At 43.9% G+C, this 27,709-nt stretch overlaps 1 protein-coding gene across 4 annotated transcripts; it reads left to right on the plus strand.

The window, feature by feature from the left end:
* Positions 1 to 27,522, plus strand: ZNF606 (zinc finger protein 606). 4 transcript variants are annotated; one of them, XM_034639359.1, is made up of 9 exons: positions 2,333 to 3,135; positions 3,281 to 3,623; positions 4,183 to 4,292; positions 5,062 to 5,118; positions 5,653 to 5,741; positions 14,568 to 14,694; positions 15,396 to 15,491; positions 15,638 to 15,676; positions 21,661 to 21,793. In XM_034639359.1, exons 3-8 carry the CDS (start codon positions 4,262 to 4,264, stop codon positions 15,670 to 15,672), a joined length of 435 nt encoding a protein of 144 aa, XP_034495250.1. In that variant the 5' UTR covers positions 2,333 to 3,135; positions 3,281 to 3,623; positions 4,183 to 4,261; the 3' UTR covers positions 15,673 to 15,676; positions 21,661 to 21,793. The 4 variants fall into 4 exon arrangements, with proteins under 4 accessions (XP_019663367.2, XP_011232882.2, XP_034495250.1 ...); XM_019807808.2 differs by lacking the exon at positions 15,638 to 15,676 and having other exon boundaries at positions 1 to 3,135; positions 21,661 to 27,522; XM_011234580.3 differs by lacking the exons at positions 3,281 to 3,623; positions 15,638 to 15,676 and having other exon boundaries at positions 1 to 3,135; positions 21,661 to 25,644.
* Positions 27,523 to 27,709: the final 187 nt, after the last annotated feature.

Raw genomic sequence — 27,709 nt, forward strand, 5'->3', positions numbered from 1 at the left:
CAAGAGCCAGACACTCAACTGACTGAGCCATCCAGTTGTCCCGGAAAAGACATTTTAAACAATCCTTCTTTGCTTCAAAAGATACCATAAACAAAGTAAAAGATAAGTCACAACTTGGAAAGGATACATTCCTAATAAAGATTAATGTCAAATTTCTGTGAAGAACTTCTATAAACCAGTAAGAAAAAGACTACCTGAGAGAAAAATGCATGAAGTAAGAAGTTAATTCAAAGAGAGAACACACAAATGGCTAACACTGTGAAAAGATTTTGAATCTCACCAATAAGAGAAGAGCAAACATCTCACAATGAAATACCATTTTCTACCCATGAATTGGCAAACATGTAAAAAGCTGACATTAACAAGCATTGGTGAGGATGTGGAGCAAGTGGAACTCCTAACCATTGCTTGGGGGCGTATGAAAAGGTGCAATCCTTTTGGATACATCTATCAGTGTTGGATATAAATATTCATTGCTATGGCCCGTCAGTACCCTGCGTCTGTCCATAAGGAGACCTGTATATGAGTGCTTTCACAGGGTTTCACTGAATTCCTTAGAACTTTATTATATTTTACATGTTTTTCTTAAAAGAAAAATGAGCAGACCTCTACCATTAAATCCCTGGGATGAGAAAAATTGCAGGCTGAATGCTGTGCTAGTGGCAGAAGCAGCAAGGAAGAGCTGTGAGAGGGGAAGCTTCTGCATGGCCACTGACGCAGAGAGGCATGCTGACTTCCATGTGGAGGACTCACGGTCCCACAGAATGTTGAACTTAATAACTCCTGGGCTCCTAGCTGGTGAATATGAGTTAATCCTACGATTTGAGAGCATAGGTAACTTCAAGTCTAAATTGCACTAGTTATTTTACTATTGGTGATCCTACGGTTGTACGCTCATAAAAGGTCTTATTTGTTCCAAGAAGTGTGCCCTGGACTCCCCTTCCTTTACCTTTCATTCTCATCATCCGGCTGTGAGGAAATGGAACAAGCCAGAGCCCTGCAGGTGGCATGGGGTGACCACTCTTTAGGCATCTCTCAGAGGAAAGGCATGCCCCAGGAGAACCTAGATTCTCCTACTATTATCTCTTCCCATTCAGAAACCTGTGGCAGCTCAGAAATAGCTCAGACCCCCATAGTAGGGACATCCAAGATGGCTGTGCTGCCCAGCCTTTGCCACCTCATAGCATGGAGAGAACGGAGTGCCACACAGCACACTGGGGTAAATGGAGTGGGAGAGGGCTTGGGTCAGAGAAAGTAGTACCCTCACACACCTATAACCCATTCTCTACCCAAAAAGGCCCTTGGTGAACAGCTGTACTTTGAGGAGCCTGCCTTGCTCTGGGTATTACAGGCTGGACTGCAGCTCATGAAGCAAAACCTTCAATCTACTACCTGTTGCCTCTACTTTTAAAATACTAACCTCTGCAGCCGGACACTGATCACTCTTATCTAAGCGCCCATCATTTCCCACCTTGATTACTGCATTGGTTTCAGGGGTCACCCTGCTCCTCCCCTCACCCTCTTCGTCTGTTCTCCACACAGAAACCAAAGTGACCTTTTGGTGAGGTCAGAGCTCATCAGTGCTCTGCTCGAACCATGTGAAAACTTCCCATTTCACTCAAAGTCAGAGTCAGAGGCATCAAGATGCCCATAAGGCTGTCTGCAATCAGGCCCCTCACTGCCCCTCTCTGACCAATGTGCTGTTCCAACTGAGCAGTCTAAACTAGGGTGGACAAATGCACAGGCAAGATGAATCAGGAACAAGGAGGAAAAGGTGTGGAGCCAGGGAAGGTCGGGGTGAGGGTCACCTCAAACTCAGGTGGGAGGGAAGTTCCAACAGGGTCCCAAAAGGCTGTCAATGGGCTTGGGGATTCCAGGTTCAGCTAGAGCTGGAGGCTGGGGGTTGTGACCCAGGAATCCTTCCTGAGCTGGGTGAGGAGCTGGTCCTTTCGTCGTCCCGGTCCATGCTCTTTAATAATGGTTTGAATAACAGCCGCCAGGCAGAAATTTCGTTTACCATGTTCCCTGCTCTAGTCTTCAACGCCTTGCAATAAATGCTCACTCCAGGAAATATTACAACATAGGTCGATGGCGATTTAGGCTTCCGTAAAGCTTCGCCATCTAGAAAGAGATCTGGGAAAAATTCCTTATGTTCTAAACTCTAGGGCTTCATACATACGCGAGGAGAAGCTTCAAACTAGCCTCCTCATCTGGAAAGGGAGATCAGAACAGGCACTTCCTTAGAGTATTGTAAATGTTAAATGAAAGGACCCCTTGAAAGCGTTCAGACCTGCGTATGGACGCAGAAAACGATCAGACTTGGTCAAGTTCGCATTGCTAAGGGCAGTTACCGTGAGCCCCCATTGCACAGACAGGCAAACTAAGGCTCACGGGGTCGCGACCTACCCAGGCCTTCCGGAGTTGAGCGGCGGCGGAGAGGGTGATCTAGGCCTGGGACAGCACCTTCCAGCTCGCCGGGGGCTGGGATACTAGTCACCCAAGTAAGTCCCTGACGCCGCGGGGGCGGGACTCGAGGCGGAGTTGCTCCGGTACTTGCCATGGCGACGCTTCCGGACCAACCGGAAGCGTACTGCCCGGAACTACAACTCCCAGGAGCCCGTGCGGCGCGTCCTGGTCGACGCCGGGGGAGCGGTCGCCATTGTCCGCCGCCGCGGTGAGGCGGTCGCCAAGGCGGTGGTGTTGTTGCCCCTACCGCCACCGAGGATTAGGACGGTCGGGAAAACGAGCGGGAAGACGCGGCGCCTGCTGACGGGGCTGGCGCGGCACCACAGCGGGTCCCGCGCCTGCCCTTTTCGCGCTGGCTTCGCGCCCCGGTTTCCCTTGGTTCTCCCACCCTCCTGCCTCCCGCCTCCGGGCTCGCGGCCGCGCTGGGCCGGCTGGGCGGGCCCGGGGGAACCCTGCACGTCGGGCCTGGCGCCGGGTCGCGGCGGCCGGCCCGGCACGCCTTTGTTTACCCCGCCGCGCGCGAGGATCCCAAGTGCACCGCTGGGCCGAACCTTGGAGCGGAACAAAAGCCAGACGCCCCCGGCCGACTGACCCCGAGCTTGTTAAGTCGCTTGCCGAGAGCGTCGGGGACCGGCTCGCAGGGGTGGGAGGCCGGGAGCCGCGAACCAGGTAAGGCCGGCCGCTCGCTGGTACGGGCTCCAGAGCATCACATCCGCCCCGGGGGTTGCAGAGGAAATCGGGCGGGAGGCCAGGCAGCAGGTGATGAGGACGCCTTTGACGCCGTTAATGGGAATGAACATCTTTCTTTCCCCAGCGAGTGTTTCTCGTCTCCGCGGGTTCACCGCAGGCGCAGAAGGACGGCGTCGAACGTGGGAGGGGAACAGGCCTCGGTTCCTTTAAGCTTGCAGTGACGGCTGACTTTGTTAAGTTGCAAACAACGGTGCAGAATAGTTTGCCTACTTTGAGTTTTGGCACAGATCCCGGTGTTCCTGGGCCCAGTAGGCGCCCTGGTGCTTTATACACACTCTCAGGAATCCGCAGAGCTCTGCCAGTTGGCCTTGGAACCCTCAGGGAGGTCTCGGGACTTGCACAAAGACTTGGAACCTAGTGAGTTTGTGGTCTGGGCTCCACACCAGGAGACACACAGGTTGGGCCTGGTAGGTTTCTTGCTTCCCTCCCTCCTTTTTTTTTTTTTAGATAAAATTTGAATAACATAAAATTAACCATTTTAGACTACGATTCAGTGGTTTTTGTTGTATATTTACAGAGTTGTGAAATAAAAAAATTACTATCTAATTCCAGAACATTTTCATCACCTCCCAAAAGAAACCCCTGCACCCATTAAGCAGTCAGTTGGCATTCCTTCCTCCCTGCCAGCTCTAGGCAGCCACTGTTTTACTGGGTGGTGCCGGTAGATTTTACAGTAATTTTTTAAATCACTGAAAAGTTACTTTGAAGCTGTCACTGGCTATCTCAGGAGCCATTGACAAATTTCCACCCTGTCATCCTGGATTGTGCTCTTTTTTCAGCTGATTCAACTCACTTTTCATTCTTTTGTTTTTGACATGTAAATTTTGTTTTCTTACAATGCTCCCCAGAAGTCTTCTCTTGCTTCTGTGGATGGGCTGCCTTTGTTTCATGTGGGGGCTGCCTTTGTTTCCTGTGGGTCTTCTCCAGAGAAAGGACCACTTTTGTGTTTTACATTTTTGTCATTAGGTTTGTACTGCAATTGCATTCCGTGAGTCACCGGAATCCCGTGCACCTGGGCAGGCACCTGGTTGATTGATCCTGTGGGATGGCAGCCATCAATCCGTGGGCTTCGTGGGGTGAGTCCAAATTCTGTTTCTTCTGGGCCGCCTCAGCAGCGGCCTGCTGCAGCCACGGGTCAAAGCTGGGCAAGGGCTGAGGATTTTGGGGGATTGGAGGGGGTCTCTTGGTCTTGGATAGAACTAGAACTGAGTGACGTTTAAAAAGAAAAAACAAGTTGTTTGTTGGTGGAAAGGGAAACTTGTTGGTGTAAAACACCGTGTAATTTTTGTATATCTTATAGTCCTAAAATGTTTCAGTAGTTCTAAGAGATTTTCTGGTGATTTGTGGGATTTCTTAGGCAGCCATACATCCAGTCAATTTCTCTACCACTGCCATATTTTACCTTTATTTTTGTTTCTCATTTTTATAGCATTGGCATGTAATTTAAGAACAGTGTTAAATAGTGTGATGTCAGTGGTACACTATCTTTTGTGAGGTTTCATATACCTATCAATAAAGACATCGAAGGAGTGTCTTACTACTTACATTTTTACAAAATTAGGTAATGTTAAACATTTTATCAGTTATCTCCTTAGCTGTTTAAGGGATTCTGTTAATTGTTCTGTGGTTACATCACATCAGATTTTCTGATAGTGATTTACCTATGCATTTCTGGTATAAATCTAGCTTATTATGTTGGAATTTGTCACATGCCCTTGGATTCTGTTTATGGAGCTTTGTTACACCATTAGTGAGACAGATGGGCTTTTCCCATTTTGTTGCCTTTAGTCACTAGGATTGTTGTCAGTACTTTTCCTTTACTTGTCCTAACCTGATCTGGTACAGGTGTCCTTACAGACCAGTCCTGGGAAATGGCGGCTGTTGACCCATGGGCCTCCTGGGGTGAGTCAAGAGCCTGTGTCCCCATTGGCCATGTTGGCTGCTATGTCCTGGCTTCTCCCAGCACTGACCTTCCTTGGCCAGGAATCAGAGCTGGGGAGCCAGGTGCGGGTTTAGGGCATGGGGGTTTTGGGGGACTCTGGTCCACATCTGTCTCTGTGCAGAGCTGGAACAGGGAAGGATCAGAACATGCCACTGGGAGATAAAGTGAGGTGACACCTCCAGGACAGGGTGCATGAGAATAAATGTGTGGCCATTTGTGGCTCAGGCCCAGAAAGGATGGGAATGGCACTACTTCTCAGAGACAGTACCTCAGACCAAAGGAGGGCAGTGCAGGGTTCATGTTTAGGCACATTCCTAATCTTCTCTGAGCCCCATTTCCTTCATCTATAAAAGGAGAAGGTGAGTCTTTTCCTTTGCCCAACAGAGAGGGCCAGGAACTGGCTCTCCCTGAGCCTGCCCCTCCAGGAGGAAGGACTCATGTGGGCATACTTATGGCAGGGAGAGCTGCCTCCGTGACTTTGTTTTCCTCCTCAGCTCTGTGTCCTCAGGACTCGGCCTGGCATGTGGAAGAAGACTCTGAGGAGGAGAAGAGGGCCACTGGGCTTCTGACAGCCCAGATCCAGGTGAGGTGGGCTTCTGCTTTTTTCCTGAAGGGCTGATCTGTTGCCTAAGGTGTCTGGGCTGTCCCCCGTCATCTTAGTCTTTGTGTTCCTCACTTTATAACAGCTAGAGTTTGGGTAGAGAAGGAATCGGCCAGAAGTTTATTGCTTTCTGAGCATTCAGGAAGAATTTAAACAGTTTTCTATGATTTGGAGCCACATTATTAACCAGCCTATTCCCATTCCTGAGCCCCAGCTGTGCTATATGTTGTTTTGGGGGGTGAGGGGCAACCCCTTTGGCTGGCAGCCCCCCCTTCCTCCTCCCACCGTACCTCATGTATTCAGTGCCTGATTCAATTTGATGCTGTCCTGTGAGCGCTGTGCTTGCTGGGAGGGGAACATGGACAAGTTCAAGCCTTGGTCCTGAGGAATTCTCAGTCCCTTATTTTCCAAGATGGTTCACTCAGCTACGAGACCTCATGGCCTGCTGGTGCTGTACATGTGGTTCAGGACATGAGCCTGAGATGCTTAGGGAGACCCCAAGCCTTGGAGGAGCTGAGGCCAGCTAATGCCTTGGAAGTGGGTTGGTCTGCATAGAGTCATTGGGGCACAGAGCAGCTGGAGTCCTTCTGCTGTGTGGAGAGAGGCTGACCGGGAGACATGACACACTTGCATCAAAACGTGAAAGGGGTTCATCAACCCGGTAAGCAGGGGTCTGGCCTTTTATGGCGCCACTGGTGTGTGTTGGGTGTGGGGTCGGGGTACTGCATGACCAGCATCTGGGTGAAGGCTGACCCCAATTAGAATTTAGGACGGAGAGGCTAGGATGAACCCTGCTGGGCCCTGAATGCCTGCTACAGAGCCAGGGCTCCATCCTGGCCATAATAAAGAACCTCATTAAGTGTTGGGAGCAGGAGGCGCCAGTGTCTAAAATGTGGCTGGAAGGATGTCCCTGGCAGGAGTGTGGGGAGAAAGGGGGCTGTGGGAAGCAGGCTTGCATTTCAAGTGACAGTATGACCACGGCCTAGAAGACCTTAGAGGTGTAAGGGAGTCAAAACAGGAGAACTTTGTGACTGTAAGGGCGTAAGGATGGCTCCTGAGAGAAATAGGTCAGCAGAGTTGATATGGGAAAGGTGGCAGGAAGTAGGATAGCAGAGTAGATGATATTGGAAAGGTGTCCTCTCCCTTTTCTCCTGCCCAGCCTCTTCATTAGAGGCAGCCACTTACATACAAACTTTTTTACAACAACATTATTAAAGTATTATTCAGATACCATTGGGTCACCCTTTTAAAGTGTATAGTTCTGTGGTTTTTCATATATTCACAGAATTGGACAACTATTACCAATATCTACTTGTAGATCATTTTCATCACCCCTAAAAGAAATCCTGTACCCGTTAGTAGTCACTCCCTGTTCCCACCACCCTCAACCCCTGGCAACTACTAACTTACTTTCTTAATCTATTTGTCTATTCTGGACATTTTACATAAAAGGTATCATACACTATATGGCCTTTCATGTCCGGTTTCTGTTTTTAAGGATCTTTTATATTGTAGTACATATCAACATTTTATTTCTTTTTATGATTCAGAGGCAGCCATTTTTTAACTTACTGTTTTTGGTTCGATAGGGTTATCTCCATATTTCTAAATGAGAGATTCTCATCCTGATTCATGAATTTTATATTTACCCTTTTGACTCCCTACTATGAAAGATGAAGAAAAATAGTTTCATTACTGTATTTAGGTTTTTCTTTTCTAAGTTAAAATAATGGATCAAGCAAATACGAGATACTGAGATATAAAAATAATAAAATTTCAACTTTATGCCTCCCCCCAAATTAAAAAAAAATGCAATGGACTCTCCCACAGTTTCAAAGCTGACTGGCGAAGTGCATCTCCCGGGCAGCATGCTGTCCCGGGGAGGCAGATGGGCCTGAACCATGTCATGCAGAGTGGTGGTCGTCTGGCATCAGAACTTGGGTGACTGTGATGTTCACTGCTGCTATGATATGTAGTCCTTTTTAGATTCTGTAACAGAATCAGCAGTGAGGCTAGGCTGAAAGATGGGCCCCGAATCAGTCTCTTGGTAACAGAAGTTAGTTGTAATAAAATGCTTTGAAGAAGCCTTAATAACCACTGGCCTGCACTCTGCTGTTAAGTTATGTGAGGGTTTCTGAGAATTATTAGGGTTAATGCTGAGAAAATAAAGTGGAGAATTAAAATGACAACACCCTCCAGTGTCTGAAGAGTTGTGATTTCTGAGAACATGCTCCTGGCCCCCTCCCCACACTCACTTCGGATTTTTCCCTGTGGGAAACTCAAGACTTGAATCATGTGAGTTTCGTTTTAAGCGAGGTCTTCAGGAACGCTAACAGGAGCTCCATATCCCTCTATTGTTCCTTCCAAACTAAATACTTAAATAAAGCATTCACCTGGTGAAAATGTCAAATGCTGTCATCCCTTGTTATCTGAATAGTCCATTTTGGGGAACATATTGGATAGTGAAGTTTCAACTAGTGGGAGCCCAGATCCCATTATTTTGAAGAACAGGGAAAATAATAATATCCCATCTAAAAAAAAACTCCAGCCAGCCTCCTCAAATATGGAAACTCTCAAACCCCTGTATAACAATCCGATAAACATGCATGTAAACAACAATAATCTAATACTCTGCACTCATCTCTGGTTGTCTTGAGGATGTGCACGTAGTTGTTTTCCTTCCCTGCAAAGGTCTTGAAATAGAATATTAATGAAATTCTGAAGATGCCAAAGAACCCATCTGAATTTCCCCAGATTCCATGAATGGGCCATCCGTCCATGATTTCAGATAATGCAGGAGCTGAGACTCATCTCAGCACTCTTGGCATCTTCCCTCAAACCCTCCCATGGTTTAGATGTGTGGCTGGTTAGCAGATGCCATAAAGTGCTGTAGAGAGCCCTGGTAAGTGCTCATAACGTATGTACAAGGTGAAATGTGCAAGAATGATTACAGGAAGTTTGGGTGAGACATTGTCGAGTCATCCTAGCAGGTGTTTGTAAAGTACGAGTTCAGGTAAGGGTTACCTGGGAATGGAACAGCTCACTCCTTCCTGTCCTAACTTCTAGGGTCCCTCTTGTCCCCACAGCTGGTAAGCCTGGGTCCCGACTTCCCCCATCTCTTCTTTCTGTTTCATGTCCAGTCTTGGTTTTGCATTTTCTGCATCTTCAAGGCCTCCATGAACTGTGGGCCCCAACATGGAGACATTCAGCTGGGGGTGTTTTTTTCTTCCTGTTTGGCAGTCCACGATTCTTTCCACTTTGGTAACATCTACAAATCTGGAAATACTTTTTTTTTTAAAGTTTTGTTCGGACAAATCCCATAATTATAGAAAAGTATGAAAAGTAATCAAACATGGTGTCCATTACTCTGAACAGTTAATGTTTTGTCATACTTGCTTAGTTTTCCTTTTACACAGTGTCCTGTTACATTTTCTTCCCACGCTTATGCAGAATAACTGCTTATGGTGTGTATGCAGCTAATTTATTTGCATACTCATACATAGATAATCTATTTCTATAGATACACATAGATAGTAATATTCTATTGTTTAAAGATTTTTTTAAGTCCTCTCTGTACCCAACGTGGGGCTCAAACTCCCAGCCTGGGATCAGGAGTCTCATGCTCTTTTGACTGAGTCAGCCAGGTGCCCCTATTCTGTTTTTTGTTAAAGCAGTCTTTTCCTACCTGTAGTTTTTCTGCACCTTTCTTTGCTTATTCAAGGCCAACTTTAAGGTCCATCCATGTGATAGATAAGTTCATTTCTTTTGCGCTCTGTTCATACTCTTCATGCATGGGCTTAGAAGTTCCCTGCCCCCGCCATTTTTGTTATTCCAGGAAAAGCCGTGCGAACATTCTTATAATTTTACTTTGTGCACACATATATTTGTTAATGTAGACATATTCCTAGAAGCAGAATTATGTTTAATTTTAGTTGCTTATGTGTTTTCAAGATGACTGTTGCAGCCATGTAGCTGTTTGAAGGTACAAAGCCTCTTCTCTTGTCACCGCTCTGGAAGAGTGCCTGTTACCTTTCATTTTTGCTGCCACTTGGCACTGTCAGGTCTTATAGTTTTTGCTTATCTCAAGACCAAAAAGGTATATTGTATTACTTTGCATTTCCTTGATTGCTAGTGAGATTGAGTATCTTTTCATACCATTACTGATCATCTGTATTTCTTCTCTCATTCCTAGATTTGTGTAGCCGCTGACCTGTTGATGTGTAGGCATTTTACATGCATTCTGGATGCCAATTCTTTACCTTACATGAATTGTCTTTTCCCAGTCTGTAGCTTGTCTTAACTTTGTGGTGTCTTACCAGTCAGATGTTTTCCAGGATATTTTTGTCAAACATATCTGTCTTTGTTTATGGCTAGTATGTTTATGTCTTGTTTTAAGAACTCTTGTATTTAAAAAAAACAAAAAAACCTGTCCTATTCCTTTATATTTGTTGTTTCTGAGGCCTTCTATTACATGGTGGGCCGTCTGAAGCTAGTGCTGTGTCTTTATGTTCAATGAATCCTTGTTCTTTCAGAGCCCCTCTGGCATCGTCCTGTCCTGTTCTGTACTGAAGTCTCCAATCAGGGAAATGGAATTGCACTTCACTGAAAGTTGGGTGTAGCCGCTGCCTGTATTCTGTTCTCCTTTTGGCCGCTGAGTTCGGTCTTTCCTGTGCTGCACTTGTTCCTCATGTATCCAGGGCTCCTCCGGTCTTGTGTTTGCCAGGAAAGAGAGGGGAGGCTGTCTTTGAGCATCCTGGTTTGCTGTGGCTGAGCAGGTCTGGTTCCTGATTTGCCTCCCTTCTCGTGTGTTTGTCTGTGTATCTGCCTCCTGACAAGTCTCACTCTAAGCTCCATGGTCCTGGTTGGGCCAGGATCGTCAAGTTGGTTTTGCTTCTGGTTTCCCGGGTATGCAGCTGGCTGTCAGGCCACAGACCTCCCTACCCTGTCCCCCGTGGAAGATACCTCAACTCCGGGGTTGCTGGTCACGTAAGCAGCCTTAGAACCTCATACATTCTTGTGTGTGGGAAGGATCTAGGCAGTGTTGCCCAAGTGTAGGTGCAGGGTAGTTGGTGGTCATGCTGCCCACAAGGTTGAGTGGCCAATTGGGAGGTGGGACAACTGGCAAAGCTCTCCTGAATACAGACTCACCTCATCACCTGTTTTCAGCCTGGCTCTCTGCCTTCACTGTATCATTTAAGCTCAGGGCCCAAAACCTCTCTTGGGAACTTCTTCCACTGTAGCCCCTTATAACCTGTAGGGCTGTTTCCTTGGTCTGCCACACTTTTATCTGTTCCCCATCTTGCAGCAGTGTGTGGAACACCACTAATGGCCGCTTCTGGGTATTTCCCATTCTTACAAAACTGGGGGATTTTTAAACCGTAAGGTGAAATCTGGACCTTGTGTTAGTTCCTGTTACCATTGTAACAAATTACTCCAAACTTAATGGCTTAGAACAATATACATTTATTGTCTTGTTCTAGAGGTCAGAAGTCTAAAAGGAGTCTGTAGGCTCTTGGCAATCGGCCAGCTCCATCTTTCTGTTGATTCCTCTTCTTTGGCATATATTATCTCTTCTCCCCTTCAGATGTCAATAAATGGTAACATTTTTCGAAGACAGAAAAAAGGCAGGGGAAGGGGTCTGTCGGGCTGTGTTCCCTTTGGAAGGTCCAGGGGAGAATCTGTCTCCTTGCTTTTTCCAGCTTCTGGAGGTGACCTGCATTTCTTGGCTCACGGTCCCCACCTCTCTCTTCACCATGCATCACTCCAGCCTCTGCCTCCGACGTCCCATCTCCTGAGTTGACTCAGAGCCTCCTCCCTCCTTCACTTATAGGGACCTTTGTTATTACAGTGAGCCCACCTGGATGATCCCAGATAATCTCCCCAAATAAAAATCCTTAACGTAGTCACATCTCTGCAAAGTCCCTTTGTCATATTAAGATAACAGTCATAGGTTCTGGGGTTCAGGATGTGAACATCTCTCAGTGGGAGGCATTATTACAAACACCCGTGTTCAGTAACAACAGCCATCAGCCTTCAGCTTTCTGCCTTCTTATCTATCCTGACGCTTTTTGAAAACTGGACTATCTTTCAGCAAATCTGAGCTATTCTGTCATTTTGCTTATAAACACGTGTATATTTCTAAAAGATGCATAATTTTTAGAAAATAATGCCTTTATCACTGCCTTTATCACACCCAATAAAATTAACAGTAATTCCTTATTACTCGCTAATATCCAGGCAGTGTTCAGTTTTTTCCACTTGTCCCCAGAATACTTTTTACGGTTGGTTTGTTCAAATGAGAATCCAAAAAAGGACCACACACTGTGTGTGCTTCATATGCTGAAGAAACTAGGTCACTTGTCGTGTTGGTTTGTTTGATTTTGCTCTCTTGATGTCATTGGGTGAGTTCCTCTTCCCTTTGCTCCTGTAAACTGATCATTGGACTGGAGGGCTCGGTAGATTCAGGTCCCAGATTTTGAGCAAGAGTACATCATTGGTGGGGCTGAGTCCTTCCTACTGTGTTGCATTAGTGGCACAGGATGACTCGTGGTCCCATTTTCGGATGATGTGATGTATTAGGCTAACAATAGCTGCCTCTCCATTAGTCTTCATGTTATTTAGACATGTCTGCCTTTCATGTGTGATTTAGCAGTCGTCATTGATTGTCAACGTCCACTATTTGATGAAAGGTTGCAGAATCACTCCCTGATAATTTCAGTCCTTCAGTGTCTGTTAGATGTAGTTCTTCTGTTCCTTTTTAAATTTGTGCACGGGGATTCCATTAGGGTCTTGGGAGGGGTGGTTAGCCTGGTGGTTGACTTGTGGCTCAGTTCACCAGCTTGATAACTGCCAGGGCGTGGGTTTGAACCTTGTGAAGTGTAGGTGAATTTGGAAGCCATCAAGTAGACGCCACCCTCTGGGGGAGATCAGGTAGTATGAGGGGAGCACAGCACGTGCATCCTGGTTAGAAAGCCTGGCCTCCCAGCTGTTCCCCTGGGTGTGATTGCTCTGTGAGACGACACTGAGCTTATGATTTCAGCTCATTTAGGCTTTGTGCACTTCTCTGTCCAAATGTTACAGTTAAAAAGTTTATGTTACGTGAAACATAGAAGCATCACCCATCAAGGAAACTGAGGCCTAGGCAGGCCTGTAGAAGAAAACCAAGGTATTGGCCTTGATGAGTCCAAGGTTAGGCATAGTTTCGCTGAGAGAGGTTGTGCTCAGCAGTTTTATGTGCGTTGTGGAGTGATGGAATCACTGCAGCAGAATCAGTTCTGTGTTTTAAGCCAAGCATCGTATGAAGGTAGAAGGGGAGCAGTTGAGGCTGACAGTTAAAGTTGATACACTGAAGGCCCAGTCACAACAGCTGACCCTGATCAGAGATAACAAGCTCAGTTTGTGAGCCTTGACTAGCAGGGGCAGAAAGACAGGCCATGGGAAAGGCAATGACATAGCAGGCTGTGAAGGCATGGGTAGAGACTCACAGGACACTCAGTGGAAATTCATGGACACAGAGGTAGATCAGAAAGCCAGTTTCCAGATGGAGAGGTGGACCCCAAGCTGTCAGGGCCTGTGGGGATTCTAACATACTACCCATGATGGACAGCTCAATCCCACTACCACCACAAGGGAGGGCATACTCCATTGTACCCTGGACTTGCCGAGATAACTGAAGCTCACACTGATTTGCTTAAGAGCCCTGTGAGGGGGCGCCTGGGTGGCTCAGTTGGTAAGCGTCTGCCTTCTGCTCAGGTCATGATCCTGGGGTCCTGGTATCAAGTCCTGTGTCGGGCTCCCTGCTAAGTGGGGAGTCTGCTTCTCTTTTTCCCCCTTCCTCCCCCCCACCCCCGCCCCGTTCGTGCTCCCTCACTTGCACACGTGCATGCGTGCCCTCTCTCTCAAATAAATAAAATCTTAAAAAGAGAGAGCACTGTGAGGGATGTGTTCGTTGCAAAAGTCAAACTTAGGTTATAATTTATCTTCCTCTCTAGTTTTCTAGTGAGCATTCCTGCTTCTGTTTTTCTTAAAAAGCTCAGTTGGAACATTTTAAAGCTCAAGTGCTTTTTTTTTTTTTTTTTTTTTAAGATTTTATTTATTTGACAAAGAGAGCACAACCAGGGGGAGTAACAGGGAGAGAGAGAAGCCCGACGCAGGACTTGATCCCGGGATTCCGGGATCATGACCGGAGCTGAAGGCAGAGGCTTAACTGAGCCACCAGGTGCCCCAAAACTCAGGTGCTTTTTGACGGCAACTGGAGCTGATTCCTTTTGGCCTGGGCTGCTCTGCTCAAACCTGTCTCACTCTTAGCTCCAGTCCTTGGGACAGAGAAGACCTGGGAATGGAATCCTCCCAGCAGTGGCCAGGAAGACAGTCTGTGAATATTTAGATCATCCATCCAGGTCCTAGATCCACATGTTGAGCAGACTCCAACCCAGTGCTTATAGTCTGCTTTCTTCCTGGTCCTGGCCTTAAGTATCTTCATCTCCAGAGAAGAAGGCGGGCATTGCCGTGGTGGGAATCCCATCCATACTAGCCAGTATTACTAGAATTGGGTAAGAGCCTTAGGAGAGACCTGCTCATCTTTGTTGTGGTTATTATGGGGCCACATACCTTAAGAGTACATCCCAAATACAGGGCCCTTGGGTAGCTCCCAGTGGGACCTAACTCAAATCAGTTACAGTACTGAATATATCCAGGACAGTTCCTCTGTATCCTGTCTCTTCCCCAGTGCAGTCAGCCTCACTGCATCCCCAGAGACCACAGGAGGGTGTGGCAGCAGGCTGAGGAGGAACATCTGTACTCTTTTAGGAACCAGTGACCTTCAAGGATGTGGCTGTGGACTTCACCCAAGAGGAGTGGGGACAGCTGGACCTTGTTCAGAGGACCCTCTACCGTGATGTGATGCTGGAGACCTATGGGCATCTGCTGTCTGTGGGTAAGGTGGAGCTGCCTGAGTATATGAAGCTGTTTCCATTGCAATACTTTTTTTTTTTTTTAAAGCTTTTATTTATTCATTTGACAGAGAGAGTGAGCACAAGCAGGGGTGGTGGCAGGCAGAGGGAGATGGAGAAGCAGAAGAAAGGGGCAGCAGAGAATATGAGAAGTATCAGGAGAGTGGATGGCTGAGCAGGGAGCCCAATGCGGGACTCAATCCCAGGACCCTGGGATCATGACCTGAGCCAAAAGCAGATGCTTAACTGATTGAGCCACCCAGGCGCACTTATTGCAATACTTTCTGCTACTCTGTGTTTAAAAGCTCACAGGATGTAACTGTGGTAATGAATATTAACTAGGTTTATTGTTATTATTTCACAATGTATACAAATATTGAATCATGTATACCTGAAACTGATATTATGTAATATGTCAATTATATCTCAATTTAAAAAGAAATTAGCAATGCTTAACACCACCACCACCAACCGATAACACTCTTTGGTAAATCTTAAAAAAAAAAAAGACCTCATGGGTATCTCAGAAGGACTGAGATGATCTTGAGCCCTGATGTTCAAGGACTAATTCCTAATGCCTATAAAGCATGAAGTGGGAGAGACTGTGCTTATTCTGCCCGCGTGAGAACTTGGGGAAGAATAGGCAAGGGTAGTTTACAAAGCTATGTTTTTCCTCCATGCATAGGGAATCAGATTGCCAAGCCGGAGGTCATCTCTCTGTTGGAGCAAGGAGAGGAGCCATGGTCAGTGGAACAAGCATATCCTCAAAGCACTTGTCCAGGTGAGAGCAGGCCCAAGGGGGAGCAAGGAACTTTCCTCTAAGCCCTCTTTGTTTGGAAAATGGGCTGAGGCCATGAGGAGGTACCTTTCTCAGACATTCACAGTTCCCTCCAAGGAGCTTTATCCCATGCATTGACTTTTTTGCAGCTGTTGATTCAGAGCAAAGATGGCCACCTTATTAAGAAGGTAACAGTTTTTATGAGCTGTAGTTTTCCTTCTTTGCCATCCACTCTCCTGATAATTCTCATATTCTCTGTTGCCCCTTTCTTGGTGATTTCTCATTCACTTACCTGCTTTTTAATTTGCTCTTCTTTCCTTTATTGCCAAACTTGTAGCGAGGAGCCACAGACTCTTCTTCTTCTTTTTTTTTTTTTAAAAGGTTTTTATATACGTAATCTGTTCACATGACTCAGAAAACCCAGAGCTACATAAAGGAGTAAGCTGAAAAATCTCATTTACTTTTGCTGCTGTTATCTATATTATTCTTCTCACACCCCCTACACACACAGGGCACACACAAAGGTAACCACTTTTTTACTATAAAGTTCTGAGCTATTTTCTTAGTGGTTGCCCTGGGGATTATAATTAACATCTGAATTTATAACTCTCTAGTTTGGAATAATACCATTAATTTTAGAGGGTACAAAAACTTTTCTTCTATATATCTCCATTCTCCCCCCCTTTTTTTTTTTTTAAATATTTTATTTATTTATGCGACAGAGATAGAGACAGCCAGCGAGAGAGGGAACACAAGCAGGGGGAGTGGGAGAGGAAGAGGCAGGCTCATAGCGGAGGAGCCTGATGTGGGGCTCGATCCCATAACGCCGGGATCACGCCCTGAGCCGAAGGCAAACGCTTAACCGCTGTGCCACCCAGGCGCCCCTCATTCTCCCCCTTTTATGCTGTTATTGTCACAAATTACATGTATATATCATATGTCCATCAACACAGACTTATAGTTACTGCTTTGTTTTTGTCTTTTAAATAAGATAGGAAAAAAGTTACAAACAAAAAATGCATTTGTATCGTCTTGTTATATTTACCTATGTAGTTGCCTTTATTGGTGCCCTGTATTTTGACTTACTGTCTAGTGTCCTTTCATTTCAACGTAAAGGACTCCCATTTCTTTTAGGGCAGGTTTGCTAGCCACAGACTCTCTCAGATGATGCTTATCTGGGAGTGCTTTCCTTTCCTCTTCATTTTTTTTTTTTTAAAGATTTTATTTATTTATTTGACAGAGATAGAGACAGCCAGCGAGAGAGGGAACACAAGCAGGGGGAGTGAGAGAGGAAGAAGCAGGCTCATAGCAGAAGAGCCTGATGTGGGGCTCGATCCCAGAACGCCGGGATCACACCCTGATCCGAAGGCAGANAAGGCAGACACTTAACCGCTGTGCCACCCAGGCGCCCCTCCTTTCCTCTTTATTTTGGAAGGAAGGTTTTGCCAGATACAGAATTCTTGATTTACAGTATTTTTTTTTCTGGTCTCCATGGTTTTTGAAGAGGAATAAACTGTTAATCATAGGAGAAGCCCTTGTATGTGAAGAGTTTCTTCTCTCTTGCTGCTTTCAGGATCCTCTCTTTGGCTTTTAATAATTTAATTATGATGGGTGTTCTAGATTCCCAGGAATATATTAGAACTTTCAAAGTCCTGTGAACCTCTTATTCCCCAGCTTTTTAAAAATCTTTTTGGTTTTGTGTATTGTTTGCCTCAGCTGTTTTCCTTCATCTCAGGCAGTAACGACTTTTTTTTTTTTTTTAAGTTTTTTTATTTATTGACAGAGATAGAGACAGCCAACTAGAGAGGGAACACAAGCAGGGGGAGTGGGAGAGGAAGAAGCAGGCTCATAGCAGAAGAGCCTGATGTGGGGCTCGATCCCAGAACGCCGGGATCACGCCCTGAGCCGAAGNAAAAAATAAAAAAATAAAAATAAAAATCTTTTTGGTTTTGTGTATTGTTTGCCTCAGCTGTTTTCCTTCATCTCAGGCAGTAACGACTTTTTTTTTTTTTTTAAGATTTTTTATTTATTGACAGAGATAGAGACAGCCAACTAGAGAGGGAACACAAGCAGGGGGAGTGGGAGAGGAAGAAGCAGGCTCATAGCAGAAGAGCCTGATGTGGGGCTCGATCCCAGAACGCCGGGATCACACCCTGATCCGAAGGCAGATGCTTAACCGCTGTGCCACCCAGGTGCCCCAGTAACGACTTTTTTAATACATTGCCTGTTTAACAAATACCTGCTCCTTAGAGGCTTCTAGCCCCTGACAACCTTTCAAGGGAGGTCTTCAGGAACCACCAAATAGGTCAAATAATGACTGTTCTTTGGGAATGAGGGTTTGGGAAACTTCCACCTTCATTCTGTTTCCTCTAGTACCAGAAGTATGGACTGTAATTTTCCAAGGTTGCTGCTGAGCTGCGGAGCCAGAGATGGGACTAGGGTAACTTACAATGCCACAAAGCTCACTGTTATAAAAATTCAGCTGTTTTTCTTGAATAAACTCTTCCCTTGGCTTCTTCAAGACTTTGGTTAATTTATAGAATTCTGAGGAAATTGATTCTGACAGTTTTTGCCAGTGTTGTTGCTCTTAGGGAATGGCAAAATTTCAGAGGCCCTTATTTTGCCATTTTTACTGACATCTTGCCCAGATAATCAGTTTTAATAATTTCTATTGTATTTTTCTAGTTTTTTAATGCAACTACAAACATATAGGGATATGATTATTTTCACCTTTCCAAAAGTAGATTATGTGTCTTGGTGTTTTCAATTTAACAGTGTGCTGTAGCCTGCTCTTAAGTCCTGAAGGTGGATGTCTTCCCATCCATTTTAATGAACTGGGTTTTTTTTGGAGTCTCATCAGTTGCCCCCATTCAGATCTGAAACCTTCCATCAAGGGCTCATGAATTCTGGTAGCTTTCACTCTGCTATTCTTGGTGCTGACCATTCTGAGTTACTGTCCTGAGCCACCATCCTGAGCCCGGTGGTTCCACCACCTCCATCCTCACACTTCTACCATCTTGCAAACCACCTCAAATATCTCCTTGATCTCAGTAAATCAGGAATCTCATCTCTTCCTTCTAGATGATGTTTCCCCCTCTTCTTGATGCGTATCCCTGGCACCAGCCTTCTGTGAGTCCCCTAAGCTGGAAATTGAGAAGTCATCCTGACTTCCCAGTCTTTCCTCTCCAAAAAGTAATCTCTCTTATACCTCCTAAGATTTTCTGCCTCTGCAATGTCAGCTGTGTCATTCAGCTTCTACCAACATCACTCTCAGGTTCCTTACAAAATTCCAACTCAAGTTAATGAGTAAATTCTTATTAGTTACCTCAGATGTTATTTCTAGATTTATCTCCTTGAAATCTTCCATTATGAGGTCTCTGTCAGTAAATCTATAGTGATTAGAGTAGCTTTTTAAATAACTGACTAGATTTCAAGACTGTCCAATTTTTTCCTATTATTTTTCTCATTTTCTGACTAGCTCATGCCATATAAGAGCAGGCTATCTGTATTCAAATGAGGCTTGAAGACCGAGTTATGTCATTTCTCTTGTGTGAAACCTTCCTGGGTTGTTTCTGTCAGTGCTGATCTCCTTTTCCAGCCTCCCACCCACCCAGCTTCTACATCTCTACAGTCTCTCAATAATGAATGCACTGTGTGTATTGTCTATAACTGTTTAGTATGTCCTGTCATCAGAGATTCTAACTTTCAGGTTAGACTATACGTTGTTGTTTTGTCTCTGGTTCTGGATGCTCAGGCCACAAGTACAGAATATAAAGTTGGACAAGAATTGTTCATTTGGTCAGCTACCATTTCGTAAAGTTTCTTTTGGAAGGGTTCAAAAGCTATATGATGATCATTCCCTAACTTCTAGGAGCTAAGCTTGAAATTGATAATAAATGCCAGTTCCTGAGCAGAGTAGAGCCCCTTTTGTAATGGACTGGGATAGTAAAAGGAAGGAAATGGTGTATAGGGACGAGAGAAGAAAAACCTAGAGAAAGAGGACAAGGGTCTAGGTCCTGTCAGGTGTCTGTGGTTTTAGACCCTGTGGTGGGGTGAATAATGACAACCCCACCACTCCTACCCGCAAAAAGATGTCCACATCTTAAACTTATGGATATGGTACTTCGTATGGCAAAAGGGCTTCTCAGATGTGAGTACATTTGGAGATGGAGGGATTATCTTGTATTATCTGAGTGGGCCCATGGTAATCATAAGGTCCTTGTAAGAGTGAGGCAGGAGTGTCAGAGACATAGAAAGATGATGTGATAATGGAAACAGAAGATGGAATGATAGGCTTTGAAGATGGAGGAAGGAGCGGTAAGCCAAAGAATGCAGGCAGCGTCTAAAAGCAGGAAAAGGCAACGATGAGGATTCTCCCCTAGAGCTTTTAGAGGGAAGCTACCCTGATTTTAGCTCAGTAAAAGCCATTTTGGACTTTTGACTTCCAAAGCTGTAAAGTAATAAGGTTGTGTTATTTTAGGCTGCAACATGTGTGGTAATTTGTTATAGCAACAGTAGGAAACTAATACAAACCCCTTCAGTTGGAGGACTGTTACCTCAGCGATGATGATGGGTGGCTTTCTTATATTGAATTTCCCAAACATTTCACTGGATTCACAATCTCATGGAACCATTAGAAACAGCCTCTAAGGATAGCGCAGAGGCAGCATTTAAGTACAGATTATTTCAGGCTGTACCTCCCTTGTCTTCATTGTAATATGTTGCCTTTCAAGTCTGTTTCTTGTGTCATTCCCCTACAAATGATTCTGTAGTTATTAGAAGAGTTGTAACTATAGGAGTACCCTTAAAGCATGGTGATTTTTGAGCTGATGAATTTTGACTGAACTGAATAGGAAACAATGTGATTGTTTATTATCATAGATAACATCCTTGCTTAAAACTTTTTTTGGTGGTACTTTCTCTTAACCCCACCCCCTCCTTTTGGGGAGGGCAGGTGTCAAAATAAGGGAGGAGTCAGGATATTATAACACAGAAATGAATTAGGACACTTCAATCATTTAAACATTAGTTAAAGGCTTGGATACTTATTTATTTTTTAAGCAAGTTATTTCTTATTTTTTCACCATGATAGTATTCACTGTGTCCTTTGTCAGGGATCCCCCAGTTTACCCTTAGGTTCAGTGATTCCCTAGAAGTACTCAGAGAACTCAAAAATCATTATATCCAGAGTAATGGTTTATTACAGTGAAAGGGTACAAAGCAACATCAGCAAAGGGAAAAGGCCCATGAAGCAAGTCCAGAGGAAACCAAGTGCAAGCTTTCAGTAGTCATTTTCCAGTGGAGTTCCAAAGGACACATTTAATTCCTTCAGCAGTGAGTTGTGACAACATGTCTGAAGTGTCATCTACTTGAGAAGCTTGCGTGAGCCTAGGAGTGCAGGGTTTGCTGGGGATTGAACATGTGGGTATAAAGTGCCTGCATAACTGACAGCAGTCACTGAAGCTCCAGGTCCCCAGACGGAAAGCAGGTGTTCGCCAAAAATGACATTTGTACAAATAATTTAGAGATATCGAGACGGTGTGCTCCAAGACCTCAAGCATGCAAAACACTCTTAGACCATTCTAAGATCTCAATTCCTAGTAGTTGGCCAAAGGCTAGTCATGAAACAGGCCTTTGTGGGATTGTGTAGAGTTTGAACAACTCAGGCATGCAGTTAACTTTTTTTTTTTTTTTTAGGTTTTTATTTGTTAGAGAGAGACAGAGCTAGCGAGAAAGAGCAGGAGTGGGGATGAGAGGGAGAAGCGGGTTCCCCGCTGACCAGGGAGCCCAACGAGGGGCTCGATCCCAGAACCCTGAGATCATGACCTGAGGCAAAAGCAGGTGCTTCACCGACCTAGTCACCCAGGTGCCCCATGCAGTTAACTCTTTACCACACACCCTTATTCTGGTCTTCCTTTCCATGGGAAAATACCCCTAAATGGCATTTACTGGCATATAGTACACACTTACTCTGGTTAACATTCTTTTTTTTTTTTTTTACTTTTCACTATTCCCTTCCCTATTACAGTCTTTCTTTGTGTGTTACAAATCTAGTTGAAAATAAGCCCACGTTTGCCTTTTCAATTATATGGACAGTAAATCTCACGTTTTCCACTCTGTTTTTAGAAGTTTTTTCTCTGTGTTCTCATGCCTTATTTTCTGATTATTTCAGAGTGGATGAGAAATCTTGAAAGCAAAGCATTGATCCCAACACAAAGCATTTTTGAGGAAGAACAATCCCATAGCATGAAGTTGGAAAGATACATATGGGATGATCCTTGGTTCTCCAGGTTAGAAGTCTTGGGATGTAAAGACCAATTAGAAATGTATCACATGAACCAGAGTACAGCTATGAGGCAAATGGTCTTCATGCAAAAGCAAGTACTGTCTCAAAGAGGTTCTGAATTTTGTGGACTTGGAGCAGAGTATAGCCAGAACTTAAACTTTGTTCCAACTCAGAGAGTTTCTCAAATAGAACATTTCTATAAGCCTGATACAAATGGTGAAAGCTGGCGGTGTAACTCAGCCATAATGTATGCAGATAAGATTACCTGTGGAGATCATGGTTATGACAAAGCCTTCCACCAGTCCATACAACCTATTCAGCCTGAAAGGATGCAAACTGGAGATAATCTTCCCAAATGTACTGATGCTGTTAAATCTTTCAATCATATACTACATTTTGGTGATCATAAGGGAATGCATACAGGAGAAAAACTCTATGAATATAAGGAATGCCATCAAATCTTTAACCAGAGCCCATCATTTAGTGAACATCCACGACTTCATATTGGAGAAAACCAGTATGATTACAAAGAATATGAGAATATCTTTTATTTCTCATCATTTATGGAACATCAAAAAATTGGTACTGTAGAGAAAGCGTATAAATACAATGAATGGGAGAAAGTCTTCGGGTATGACTCATTCCTTACTCAGCATACAAGCACTTACACCTCAGAGAAACCCTATGAATATAATGAATGTGGGACATCTTTCATCTGGAGCTCTTACCTTATCCAACATAAGAAAACTCATACTGGAGAGAAACCCTATGAATGTGATAAATGTGGAAAAGTGTTTAGGAATCGCTCAGCCCTTACTAAACATGAACGGACTCACACTGGAATAAAGCCCTATGAATGTAATAAATGTGGAAAAGCCTTCAGCTGGAATTCTCATCTAATTGTACATAAAAGAATTCATACGGGAGAGAAACCTTATGTATGTAATGAATGTGGGAAATCTTTCAACTGGAACTCCCATCTTATTGGACATCAGAGAACTCATACCGGAGAGAAACCTTTTGAATGTACTGAATGTGGGAAATCTTTTAGCTGGAGCTCCCATCTTATTGCCCATATGAGAATGCATACTGGAGAGAAGCCCTTTAAATGTGATGAATGTGAAAAAGCTTTCAGGGATTACTCAGCCCTTAGTAAACATGAAAGAACTCACTCTGGAGCAAAACCATATAAATGTACGGAATGTGGAAAATCCTTCAGCTGGAGCTCCCATCTTATTGCCCATCAGAGAACTCACACAGGAGAGAAACCCTATAACTGTCAGGAATGTGGCAAAGCATTCAGAGAACGCTCAGCCCTCACTAAACATGAAATAATTCATTCTGGAATCAAGCCTTATGAATGTAATAAATGTGGAAAATCCTGCAGCCAGATGGCTCACCTTGTTAGACATCAAAGGACTCATACTGGAGAAAAGCCCTATGAGTGTAATAAATGTGGAAAATCCTTCAGCCAGAGCTGTCACCTTGTTGCTCATCGGAGAATTCACACTGGTGAGAAACCCTATAAATGTAATCAGTGTGAAAGATCTTTTAACTGTAGCTCTCACCTTATTGCACACCGGAGAACTCATACTGGAGAGAAACCATATAGATGTAATGAATGTGGGAAAGCATTTAATGAGAGTTCTTCCCTCATTGTACATCTCAGAAACCATACTGGAGAAAAACCCTACAAATGTAATCATTGTGAGAAAGCTTTCTGTAAGAATTCTTCTCTTATAATTCATCAGAGAATGCATAGTGGAGAGAAACGCTTTATATGCAATGACTGTGGAAAAGCCTTTAGTGGTCACTCAGCCCTACTTCAACATCAGAGGAATCATAGTGAAGAGAAACTGTGAATTGAATTGATAGATTTTTCTTTTATTGTACATTTGGTAATGCAGCAAAAAAGGGAAAAAAAACCCTATAAATCAAGAGGGGAAATTTTTTAGTAAGAATTCAGGAAGACTTATTATTCAATAGAAAATAACTTCTTAGAAGAAACCTATGAATGAAGAGACTGGAAAAAGCTTTCAGCAGTTATGTAGCCTTTATTTAACGTCAGATAATTGCAGTGATGAAAACTCCAAACTCCCCTAGTGGTCCACCAGGAATCCTACTTAAGGAACATGAATGTAGGGAATGAGACAACTTTTCGTAAGAGATCTCAACTATTTTTGGATAAGAGTGCATTGTTAAGGGGAAAAGCTCATTCTGGGAAAAGTTTTTCAACTTAAAATACACTGTTTTGCATCAAGCTGGAATGATGGATGGGAAGCTTTATAGTAACACCTTGTGCATAATTGTGGAAATACAGATTTTGCTGTTATAAAGGGAGGAGGTGGGTGCCCTTTAAGGAACAGAATATCAAATACTAAATCTGAATTTAAGGAAAAAATGTGTTGAATGGGATATTTACTGTTGATCAAGATTAACCTTAGAAGAGATTAGTAAATGAGATTACTAATGATGGAAAGATTATTACCTAGAAGTATGAGACTGATGTTGGAACAAGAGGTGACAGTTTATGACCCAGTGTGTCAGTGTCCATAGTTTACTCATGATTGCATTGTTGGACAATTCATTTGTGATTTGTTATAATTGTGGACACTGCATCAATATACATAATGTGAAGGAATGAAAAGGACACAAAATCGTACATACATAGCTATTATCTAAAAAATGAATATGGATAAAGACTGGAAGGACCCATGGAGAAATTAACCTGGTTAATTTAAGATTTTTTTAAAGTTTTACAAACACAGCACTTATCATGTGCTAGGCTTTGTTATAAATGCTTTTCAAATATTGTTCAGTCTCCTTAATTCTATGAGATAGGTACCATTATTATCCCAGTTTTATAAATGGAGAAACTGGGGCAGAGATGTTGAGAAACCTACCTAAGGACACATAGCTATTAAGAAATGGAACTGAGATTGTTTGGCTCCAGAGTCATGTTTTTAACTATATGTTATGCTGCCTCTCCAGTAATTTTTTTGCCCTAATTTTTTTCTTTTGTTCAGTTTTCCATAGTAGATATTTAATAATAAAAATCCAGAAATTCCAAAACAATGAGAAATAAAGTTACCTGGCTCTCTGTCCTGAATGATTTCTGGCAACATGAGAGCTAAACTCCCTTTGGAATATGAAATCTGGATTGGACATTCAGAATCACTGCATTTTCTGGGACCTGGGTTCCCTAGGATTTCACTACCCACAACCCTGAGGATTACAGCACAACAATGGCTGGAAGACTCACTGGAGGTTTGGGCAATGCTGAGGAATGCCCCTTGATGTGTTTAGAATGGCCCTTATGAGACAGAGAGCAAGAGACACTACTGGACATGGGAGCACTATTTCTCAAGGTCTCCCTCAAATTCAGTTTGTGCTTGCTTTCTAGCTGAGAAGATGCTTGATAGTAGGGGGGTTCAAAGGGAAGGGAGCTCACCAATTCATCAGAGTGAAGAAGTCTCTGCTCCTAGTGGAAGAGAGGCAAGATGAATAAGAGGATTTAGGTGACTTCTCTCCAATGCACAAATATTTCCTGTATTTCCCTAAAGAAGGGCTATAATTAGAGGCCAACAATTCTTGGATATGTTTCAAGGGTATTGGTTAGAAATCTAGGATACAAAAGATTCATCTAGTTCTTGCAGGGCCCATGACTTCCCACTGGTTGAGAAGGTGGTCTACTGGTGTGGGGAGGCTGTGTTCACCATCTGACTCCTGTAGCTGGAACTCACATAGGTATGTAACATCTGATTCCTTACCTTTCAGGGCTTAATGCATAGTGGCCACCCAATAAATGTTGCAGGAGTAAATTAACTGAACGGATTTCTCATGTGATTTGTGCAAAGACCTTTAGAGAGAATAGAATTAGCAACATTTCTGTAAGAGAAAGCGGTATGTATCAAGTCATATTGTCACCATATAGTGTTCTAATAACCGATGTAGTACACTTTGAGCAAATCCAGTTTCTCTGATTTAGGGACTCTAAAGGATCTCATAATTCATACACAAGATTATAGAAGCATCCTGACAAATTATTCTTTATTACCCAGTTTAAGATCCTTTAAAACAAATTTCTAAAAGCGCCTCTTGTGGCCCAGCCCATGTCACAAGTCAAGAGAAAGTCCCAGACTTCTGCTTCCTCCTGGAAGGATCCCCCACATTCCTACCACCTGTCATACAGCCTTATGTGCACAGTGTGCCTTGGATGTTCAGGACTCCCAGGCCCCCTCACATCCCTTATTCTAACCCATATATGGCTCAATTTATTGCCCTTTGGGCCCCATCTTCAACTCCTCACCAACTCTGGAACCTTCTGCTGGGCCCAGGTGGAACTCTTACTCGGCCATAAGCTCTCCCTTTTCACCTCCTGCTGTGATCGAAGCTTGGGTCTCCTGTGCACAGTGTCTCTTACGATGGCTCCAGGGGTGGCTCCTTTCCCTTCCACTTTTCTCATTTGCTGCTTCTGGATTGCTCCTCCCTTCTCGTAAGACTTACCTTTGACTCTTGGGACGTGAGACCATCACTCCTGCTTCCCTTCATTGCAGTCATCTAATGGGTCACTCATCCACATATTAACAATTTCAGCACCTGCCTTACTGCATCTAGAACCACCTCCATCATAATACTTCCTGTATTATCCATCATCCATCTCAATGGTCTTCTCAAGTGCTGACCTCAGTTCTTTGACCCCTCTGCTCATGGTTTTGTTAACCACTAGGATTATTCCATTACCAGTGACTGGAACACCTCCACCTTCTGTTTCTTAAGCTGGTTGGCTATTTAGTATCAAGCTTCCAACAATCCCGACTTAACCTTCCCTCATGCTCACTGCCAGCAGATGACTTTGCCCCCTATTTCCCTGAGAGAACAAGCAATCAGCAGAAGCCTGCCATAACATCTACCTACCTTCCACAGTGTCCATGCTCTGCCACAGGTACCTATATACAAACTGGGTTGGCTCCAGAGCCTGTCTCCATACTAGTCAAGGGCATTGCTCCAGCAAAGTTTCCCCTATCTCATGTGTCATCAGGTTTTCCCTATGTACTGGATTATTCCCACCAACATGCAAACATGCTTAAAAAAAAAAAAAAGGTAAACCTCTCAATACCACATTCCCTTCTAGCTCCTGCATAATTTCTCTGTTTTGTTGTAGAAAGCAAAATTTTTAAGAGTCCCTACTTTCCATTCTTTCTTGAACCCTCTCCAAAGCTACCTCACTGCCAGATGTCCTCCACATTGCTAAACCTAGTGGTCAATTCTGTTTTTTCTTCCTTGAAATAGTAGCATTATCGATAATGGATCATTTCCTCCTTAAAACATGTTTTTCAGCTGGCTTTCCAGAGTTCCGTCCTGATTCTGGCCTTCATTTCAGGCCCCCTTGGCTGTTTTCTCCCCACTTCCCTTACCTCTTATTGTCAGGGTGCCCTGTTTTCTACCAGTTTACACCTCTGATGGTCTCATCCAGTCTTGAGGCTTCAAACAGCACTGGTATGCTGAGGACTTTATTTTTGGGGCTGCAATTTGATGAGTGTTGAAAATGTATATACCCTTGTAACCACTACTACAATCAAAACAGAGTATTTTCACTTTTCCAGAAAATTCCTTCATGTCTCTACAGTTCATCTCCACCCATCCTCCCTCCCCCAAGCCCTCGGCAACCACCTATCTGCTCTGTCACTACATATTAGAATTGTCTTTTAGACTTTCACTTAAATGGAATCACACAGTAGTCTATACATATACTTACCTTTGTGTCCGGATTTTTTTTGCTCAACAAAAGGGTTTTTTTTTGGAGGCTCATCCATGTTGTATCATATATCAGTTTACTCCTTTTTTTTTTTTTTTTTTTTTTTTTTTTTTTTTTTTTAAAACCNGGAATAGCATTCCATTATGTGGGTGTGCTACCATTACTTATCCTAGTCAC

The sequence above is a fragment of the Ailuropoda melanoleuca genome, chromosome 12 (assembly GCF_002007445.2).
Source record: "Ailuropoda melanoleuca isolate Jingjing chromosome 12, ASM200744v2, whole genome shotgun sequence".
Classification (NCBI taxonomy): Eukaryota; Metazoa; Chordata; class Mammalia; order Carnivora; family Ursidae; genus Ailuropoda; species Ailuropoda melanoleuca.

Excerpts from the sequence above, each read along its gene's own strand:
- ZNF606 (XM_019807808.2), top strand. The coding sequence starts at position 4,262 with ATGGCAGCCATCAATCCGTGGGCTTCGTGGG. Across the intron at positions 14,695-15,395 it reads TGGGCATCTGCTGTCTGTGG|GGAATCAGATTGCCAAGCCG; the intron begins GTAAGGTGGAGC and ends CTCCATGCATAG. Across the intron at positions 15,492-21,660 it reads TCCTCAAAGCACTTGTCCAG|AGTGGATGAGAAATCTTGAA; the intron begins GTGAGAGCAGGC and ends TGATTATTTCAG.